The sequence below is a fragment of the Pavona decussata genome, unplaced genomic scaffold, assembly GCF_977016875.1.
Source record: "Pavona decussata unplaced genomic scaffold, jaPavDecu1.1 SCAFFOLD_64, whole genome shotgun sequence".
NCBI lineage: Eukaryota > Metazoa > Cnidaria > Anthozoa > Scleractinia > Agariciidae > Pavona > Pavona decussata.
This window is the reverse complement of record NW_028145484.1, coordinates 411,136-420,283: the sequence shown is the minus strand read 5'-3', so window position 1 is coordinate 420,283 and position 9,148 is coordinate 411,136. Positions and strand designations below refer to the sequence as shown.

At 39.9% G+C, this 9,148-nt stretch overlaps 1 protein-coding gene across 1 annotated transcript; it reads right to left on the bottom strand.

The window, feature by feature from the left end:
* Nucleotides 1–3,807: 3,807 nt before the first annotated feature.
* On the bottom strand, nucleotides 3,808–7,946 carry LOC146478265 (uncharacterized). Its single transcript, XM_085111672.1, has 3 exons — nucleotides 7,052–7,946; nucleotides 5,937–6,038; nucleotides 3,808–4,397 (listed from the first exon to the last, which is right to left on the bottom strand). Exons 1-3 carry the CDS (start codon nucleotides 7,944–7,946, stop codon nucleotides 3,808–3,810), a joined length of 1,587 nt encoding a protein of 528 aa, XP_084967798.1.
* Nucleotides 7,947–9,148: the final 1,202 nt, after the last annotated feature.

Here is a 9,148-nt window from a genome sequence, read left to right as displayed (position 1 = left end):
ATTACTCTTGTGTTTTTGGCTCTTATTTGATTTGTTGTAATCCCGTCTTTGACAGTACAAGACAGCTTGACCCAGAAACTTCACCTAATCAAAGCCCACAAAATGCAAATTAAATTTCAAAACGATATTCCCTGCCCAGCAAGTACAACAACATGTAGGCCATTTAATAAGCAAGGAAAATGGTTGTAACTCTTGTTGGTATCTTCATTTCCCAATAGTTTGTTATTCCTTGCCACTTACAGCATGAGCCTAAACCAGCCTTCCTTAAATCAAAAAGCTTACTTATGAAAAACAGCGAGGAACAATCATCCATGGCCAGCCTGGCTCCCTTACAACCAATCAACTAGTTCCCAGTCTATCCCGAGTGAACAAATTCAACATGGCGTCGTTTTGTTTATTTTCGCGTTTTCTTAATTTTCTTTCCGTTAAATTCGCAAGAGAGGGGATTTGAATTTTTTGTGGAACTAATTTGATGAAATCAATATTTTTAACTTAAGACAAACCCAATGCGAAATCCAGGAGCGGCTTAAACAGCACATTGATTGCGTCGTGCCGTGCTGTACATGACATCGAGTAGTAAGAGAAATGGAGGTGATGTAGCATCTTGCTGTTTGAATGGCCCAAAAAGATTATTGCTGATTTTGATAGATGGAAGGTAAGAGTGTTCGGTTTTGGCATCCAGTTTTTGCTGAAGTTTTAGTTGTGCGTTCTGCGTGTAGTCGAAAATGGCTAATTTCTTGCTCATTTGCAGATACGAAATATAGGTATTCCAAAACTAAATGTTGTAAAGTGACTTTTGCTTATTTCGCATATCCCTAGCTTTTTACAAGAAGTTCAATGCCCATTCATATCAGGTGCAAAACATGAACTTCGTTCGCTAGATTGTACAGTTTTTGCTGGCTGTCAAATTTGGGTCAAATTTACCAGAAAAACTAGGACCTGAGGGGGTGATGGAGAGTGGATCTCATATCTCCTATACCAAAACACTTGAAGAGCAAACTTTAGTATATTTATCCATAAGTCCACCTAACCTATCTATGATGTTAGTATGGAATGATTTGGCCGACCCCGATCTTTGACCACCCGCCTGGTTTTCTCAGACAATAACTCTTAAGTAATCACATTCTAAGAGCCCAGGGTAACTCAACAAATACAGATAAAATCTATGCACATCATCCTGAAAAACGTTCTTTTCGCACTCTTAATTTTTGCTTGATAGTCGGTACGCTTCTATATACTCTCGATTGCAAAAACGTTGACACCTAAAACGCATAAATCGTGAACGATAAGACCCAACAGATTTGTGGGTAGTGTTAAAACAATAACCTCATTTCCATACTCAGATTTCCATACAAACACTGTTATTTTAAGCCTGTTTTCCTACTCGTCGAAATGGCGTCGAAAACCGTGATAAGGCCTATTAATTAGTAAACAACAACTATAAATATGAGAGAAAAAAATATGAAAAGAAAGACCAAAAGGGTTAGAGCGAACGGGATATGATACCCATGCGAGGCGCAACCCCTACCTAAGAAAAATCAAGTAAAAATTACAAATGATAACACTAATAAAAAACACGAAGACTACGAACGGTGGCACGGGCAGTCACGGGAGAGGAACCAGGTGCAAGGCATGTCTATGTCAGAGGTGGTATCTAATAAGGTAAAATAGGTGGCAATTTGGTTCCTGTAAAAGTTGAACGAGTTCAGATAATGGCGAGGCAGCATAAATAAAATACTTATATTTTCAAGTGAAGTTTTCGTTGTCGTCGCTGCTTAAGTTCCCTAATATTTTAACTAAAACATCTTCTTTCCTTTTGATGACCGTTCCATTCTTTGTTGTTAAGAATTTTATATTTTCCCAGAAAGTTCTCCACTGCTGAAAAAAATCCGGCGCTCTTCCCGAAGTGAACACGATCATACGCAGCTTCAGGATTCGAGTCAGTCAAGTGATACAAGTCTAGAACGTCAAATCCTGCTTGGCACATGGCTGTAGTTGCATAGGCAGCGTAAAGGAGATTTCGCTGAAATAGCAAAAACAGAGAAAAACACGGTTACTTTGTACACTAGCCGGTTCTTTGTACATTGTACTGGAGAAATGGACTCGTAACAAACCCCCGGGGGGAACTCCCTATGTAAAAGTGACAGGGGTGATCGTCGAAAATTTTGAAAAGAACCGCTAAAAGGTACCACAATTAAGTGGGCATGGTCCATAAAACTTTTTACCCGTAAGAGGTACCAACTGTAAAACAATGAACTAATTGACAGCTGACTGACAATTACTTCCTCTCATATGTTTTCGGCTCAATATCCTAAAGGGTACCATAACTCCTCTGACGGAAGTCGTTTTAGATTTTAGCATCCTAAAGGGGAACCAAACCACGAATTTTAATCCCTAAAAGGTACGACGATCACCCCCATCACTTTTGTATGGGAGTACCTCCCTCCCCCGGAACAAAACTTGCACGAATGGCACACTGTGCCAGCTATACGGTCAACCTATCTTCGAAAGTTTTGTCATTGCGCCAGCCGCAGGAACACTTTGGGATATGAGTCGATGCCAAAACTACGACCTTGCTTAATGAACTGGCCGGAACAAAACTCTAAGTTTTGTTCTGTAGTATTATCGTAATTGTAATTGTCACTGAACTGAAGAGTCTCTTTGAAGAGTGTCAATAAAGTTTGCATTTGTATTGTATTCAAAATTCATCGGTAAACAAGGAGTCCTTGCAAGTTTCGTACACGTAGCGGTACAAAGGGACCGTGAGCTCGATTTTCGCCGCTCCCTCGGGTCCAGGTTTCCTCCCCCGGGGTGAGTGTGGGCTCATTTTCCGGACAGCGGCTGGTAATCGAGCCTAATGTGAACGTAGCCTTGGTAAGAATTAAACTGACAAGGATTTGTTGTTAGTTATAACCCACCGCAAAGTTTCGGAAAGGGAGGCATATACATAGGCTCTTACCGATAGTGCTCGTAAAAAAAGCATTAAATGCTTAAAGCAGTGCTTGTTTTTTGCCAAAAAAAGGGCTAAAATAATGCGAATTTTTTTAAAAAGTACTCGTGGGTGAAGTTTTTAAACATAGAATATTACATTTTTCAGATTTCACTTACATTTTTCAACAACAAAATGTAACGATCAATTTTTTTTTCCATTAGTCTTATTTTTTCCCCTGATTGATGGCAGAGTACACTCTCGAGCTATCTCTGCCTTGGCTGGCTGACTTCCATTGTTCCTCGATGACAACGTGGATGACGCCATCTTCGAACGAGTGTGATGGACTGGGTTTCTAGAAGGCAACCGCTGACCTATCAAACCTATCCAGGCCTCCTCGGCTCCTTTGACTAAAATGAGGGTAAAATGCGGCTTTGGACGACATTAATAAAGTCAGATTGTGCTTTTTAACACAAAATTCCCCAAATAATCACTTTAATCAGTCGAAAATCCAAAATAATGCTAGCAGTGCTTTTTAAAATAAAATGTTAAAAAAGGAAATGCTCGCTTAGCCAAATAATGCCAAAAAAAGTGCTAGCACTATCAGTAAGAGCATACATATACATCATGTTAAGGTAAGGGTGACTATATGGAGGGTTAGGATTAGGGATACGTGGGTGACTATATGGTACCTTACCATGAACTACTTGCTGAAAGGAAAGCCGACTTTAACTTTGTCCCCAGATCAGAGTCTTCGCGATATTCAAAATGGCGGACGACGGCGAAGATCCTGGGAGACGCTGCCAAATCTCCACGAATCGCGGAGTTTTTGTCACGTGACACAATCGAGTTTTGTGTTCGCTATACTTTTTCCGGGATCAATTGTGTTTTGATGTATACCATATTTGATCCTGGAAAAAGTGTCGCGACCCCCTTACCTGCGTGGTTAAAAGTAAGAAATTCGGATTCTCGTGAAGATCAAACTTTGCAGTTGCAGCGGTTTTCTTCATCTTTTTCGCAGCAGTAGCGGATTTCCAAATAATTTTAGCCTTGAACTTCGGACCATTTTTCCCTTCGTAATAAGTTAAATTGGTTTCCGTTAATGTGTATATGAGGTTTTTAATAAGTTTCTGGAAAGTAGTGAAATTAAGAATTGTTGCCGCATGATGTCCAATATTAATCACTAGCGTGCTGTTTTCTCTTTGCATTTCCGGTTGACGGAGAATCTTGACAATGGCTCCAATGATCTTATCCTGCTGAAAATCAAGATCGTCATCTGGTGCATCAGCGCTTTGCCCCAGACCCCTGGGATACATCCAGGTGAACGTCAACCGACATTGCTGGTAGAGGATCGTACACAAAGGTCGTTGAGTAAGCGGAAGAAACATTTCTCTGGTGACTGAATCTCCGTACATCCAAAATGTGCCTGTTTTATTGTAGCCCTCTGGTAACGACCAGTTGTATGATTCTGTTATGAAGGACACGAGAAAAGACAAAATATGAATATCGGCTTTGTCCGCGAGAATTAGCCATTGATAAGGTAACGCCGTACACAAGCTATAGCCTACAATGGCGTAGTTGCCGTCAGTCCATCGCAGAATTACTTATTTAATTTTATAAAATAGCCAGGGTCAAGCAAGCACTTTGATCGGTCAAACTGAGTTCTGTATAACTCCACAATGCACGAAGCATACGTATGGTGCGTGCATTATAACTATACATATGCACGGAGCACACGTCAAATTTTTTGCCTGTGAAAAATCTGAGAAATTCAGAGACAGAATGCGCTGTCACTCCCGCAAAGAACAGTCTCTTGTACTGATGTTTCCAGACTTTTAATTAACTTCAACTTGTCTCTCAACACCTTAAAACTTAAAATTGACTTGGAGCTAAAGTTAACTTCTTGAACTTGAACTTGAAAACAGTTTGACTTTTTACTGGATTGCGCTGTCGCGTGCCCTGTCGATCGGCAAGAGCTCGCGCTATTAAATTACGCGTTATCTCGTGTAAGGAGAAACTTGATGTTGATTCATTAAAATTCGCACTTGTCTGAGGAGTTGCGATTGTTTATATTTTATAAAAGAAATAAAAAACTTGTTCCTCGTGCATTGTTGAGTTATATAAGCACTTGGGAATTTTTAAGAACACTCGAGAAGTGCAGAGAGGCACTCGCCCACTTCTCTCGTGTTCTTATAAATTCTCGCGTGCTTATATAACTCAACAATGCACTCGCGCGTTTTTTATTTCTTTAATTTAGCTGTTTATTGGCTGCCGTCTAATTTGCTATCGAATCCGCGTGCTTCGCGCTTGGGCCATAATATCAACGGGAAAAACTTCTGTCCGTAAGTTACAGCACGGATCTCGAATTCAGTTTGTTAGAGGTATGTATCATTCCCTAAAAACTTTTGACTTGTTTTTCTAAAGAATTGTCTTCTTAGTTTTGTTTGTTGTTTCATAACAAAAACACTTAATGACTGTTCCCTCGGGAAACAATTATTTTTGTTTCCCTCGAATAGATAGATAGCCTTTATTTTCACTCGATAAATTTTAAAGCTAAAGGCTTGTGGGGTCGACTTAATTCCTCTCGGGTAAACATTAAAATTCTGAGGAAAAAAAAAACTAACTTTTTTGTCTCCGGACCATTCATTAATAAAAAATTGTTGAATTATATGATCCAACAATCCAGTTTTAAGGTGTTTTGATACAGTTTTTGAGGGCCAACACCTCACTTTTTTCGACCGGCTATTCAAGTACTCGTCCCCATTACCGATCGATGTGAAATCTTCACTGATTATTGGCTATGGAGTGAAGTTTCTCAGGATTTATATTTTGGCAAAATCGATATTGCCATAACGACGATAAACAATATATATCTTCTCTTTGGTAATTCTTGGAGTATTTCGTGTAAGAGAATATTTAGTTTTAGTATCAACGTAGTTTTCAGCCCCAAAAACGTAAAAAGTGGAATAAAGAGTAAAAATATATTGATTTACAGTGTACTGCGAACCTTTGACGTCTGGTTTCCACCCAGTTTCACTCGTCCATCGACCAAACGGATACATAAGATACTTGCAGCTGCGAGGACAGGAGTCCAGCCCTTCAAGCTTGTCTGGCAAAACAGAAACAGAAAAAAATTGTATAGTTGTAAATAAAATGTAAAACATTAAAACCACAAACATGCATGGATCCCTATAGTCTTCCACGAAATCATTGTGGGGAAGAGGATCTCAGCCTCAACGTTCTCACAAAAAAGGTTCTTATAAAAAAAGGAGTGTATCCCTAAGAAAGTGTAGATAATAGAAAAGATCATGAATGTATATTAAGCCGGGTTTTTATTTCTTAAATACTACTTCACAAGCCGTGAGCGATGAATCTTGTTCAACGTAGGATTGTGATCAGTCGAAAACGATAAGAATAGAAATGAAATTCAAAAAGGCTACTACATCGATTCAGATCAAACAAAATGAAAACGCTTGAGTAAAACTAGTGAGCGGAGGTACATATGACATGACGTGGTATGATGTGCCTAGATAAGCAAAAATAAAAATAAAAATTGTGTACTGCATATAGTAACAGATTGTAGTCCGTCACGTTTGTTAAGGGGGGATTACACCTAAACGCCATTTTTCCGCCACTTGACATGGCTTTAATGGAATATCTCGTTCACGTTTCAAGCAATCCAAAAACTCTATCATACTTATCATCATCCCGAAATCTGTGTTGTGGGGTATTTTGTGAATTTTTGAGTGATATTTTGGGTATATTTGGGAGGAGCAGTTTTTCTAGAAGGTTTGGTAAAATTAAGAGAAGTAAGAAATATTGAAGATTAAGTGAAGTTTAAAATTAGAATTTCTAGTTAGTAATTAATAGACAGATACCAAGTTAGCCCACTAGCAACCTGGGGTGCTTTTGCGTGGGTATCAACTGTCTGTTGGTGTTCCAAAAGTCATTTTCTTTGTTCTTTCTCTTGTTAAAACCTCTTCAAATTTCATTCAAATTTAGGTGTAATCCACCCTTAACGCCCAGAGGCTCAAGGGTTTTGGATTTATAAATGCTGTGCGCTTCGCGCGCTTTCCTGAAAGAAGTTTTTCAATAGGAAAAAATGTAAATCCGTATACATACCTACTAAAGACGCCTTTAATTGTGCCTCGGGTATTGTTATGTTAATCCAGTTGTTGAAGGACTGGAACAGAAGGTGGTCAATGGGTCGACCTAACATTGAGAGATTCTGATTTCTCCCCTCGGAATTGCCTCTAATAAACCAATCCTTTGGAGGGTTTCTGAAACCATCGCAAAGGCTATAATCAAGGTAGACCATCAACTCATAGCTTCCAGGCTCCGTGAGGAGAAATAGAGCTTCGTAAGTTCCGTTATGGTGATCAAACATGGTGGCTCCAACTTTAGATGGTCCACGTAGGGAAACCCTCCACGTATCTCCACCAATCGTCTTTGTTTTATTGTCTGACGTTTTTGATTGGATGAAAATCCTGCTAAACTCTCCGGCTGGTCTGATGTCCCAAAACACGATTTCACTGGTGCTGGCGTTGCTTCTGTGTATCGTGTCCCACTTGACTGGATGCCAAGCCATGTCATCTTTGCAGTATTCCACCAAACTTTGCCAATCGACGCGTGCCCGCCGCTGACGAAGCCAACTTCGTCTAAAGTTGTCTAATCGAGGATCCGCGGGATTAACTGTGACCGGTTTGGTAGGATCCGCGGGATTAACTGTGACTGGTTTGGTAGGATCCGTGGGATTAACTGTGACCGGTTTGGTAGGATCCGCGGGATCAACTGTGACCGGTTTGGTAGGATCCGCGGGATTAACTGTGACCGGTTTGGTAGGATCCGCGGGATTGACTGTGACCGGTTTGGTAGGATCCGCGGGATCAACTGTGACCGGTTTGGTAGGATCCGCGGGATTAACTGTGACCGGTTTGGTAGCTATGCATTGATATAGCAAAGTGGAAGAGCTACACGGTTCTATTAAATAATAATTCGCGATAAGTTCGTAAGACATGAACACAAGGATAACGAGGAACCCAATTAAGAGCGGTTTTCTTTTTGGGAGCAAAATTGGAAGTCGTTGTCGTGACATTTGTGTGATATGTAATCCTCTCCTTTAGTCCTCACGATCAGCCGGCCACGAAAAGTTATCGGCAATCAGACGAAGCTGCAAAACAAATAAAAATTAAATCCATGCAAAATTAATCGATGCAATGGAATGAAGTAAAATGGATACAAAACGAAGAAACCAAGGCCGAGAATTGATATCATTGTAGAACCCAATTAAGTTTTGGTTTATTACAAGATAGTTGAAACTTACAATATTTCGGCTCTATTTCAGAGTCATAGTCATGTAAAGATATTTTACAAGAGGCAACTTAAGGTATCAGTATATCCCATTTTATAATCCATCAAATATTTTCGCTCGCGCGCGATTGGTCCAAACGCCTCACGTGACCGAATATACCCCAGCTAAAATTGGGGAATATCCGAGGATATTCCCCAAGTGATATTCCCCAATTTCAAAAAACTTCAAGGAGCGTCAAGTTTGCAATTAAAATGAATGTCAAGATGGGGGAACGGTTTGCTTTTGTGACAGAAGAAGAGATAAACCTGCTGGTCGATAAACCAGTATCAGAAAACAACATACGCTCTAAACGTTTTTGACGGTAAGCTGTTCGTAAACGAAATGTTGAAATACTCAAGCTCGTATTTGCGACATTTTCTCTTGGTTTGAACTCTGTTTAACAGTCCTTGAATTAAAAATGTGGTAAAACTGAAAAATATGAAAAGCGAAAAGTTTTAGCCCATCTCATTTAAGAGTATTTATGGTTTTCTTTCAGTCTGGCGAAATGAAAAAGCCATCAACAAGCTATTAAACGAGTTTAATTAATAAGCTCGAAGCTCGCTCACACGACGGCAAATATTACAGTTGTAATTCAATGAGAGCAATTCGTGCTGGCCTGGATATAAGGAATTCAAATAACGAAAACATAAATTTCAGTACCAAGCCGGTACATGATGCTATCAATGCTCACCTGGTCGAGATCGCTCGCGAACATAAAATCTCGTCCACGAAACAAAAACCAGCCATGATACCCCGAGATGTCGAAATTCTCCACGAAGAGAAGCAGCTTGTCCTACTCTCGAGCAACAAGTTTAATCCTCAGTGATTGTGAACGACTTCGTTGCTGGCTCCATTCAATGTCAAGTTAG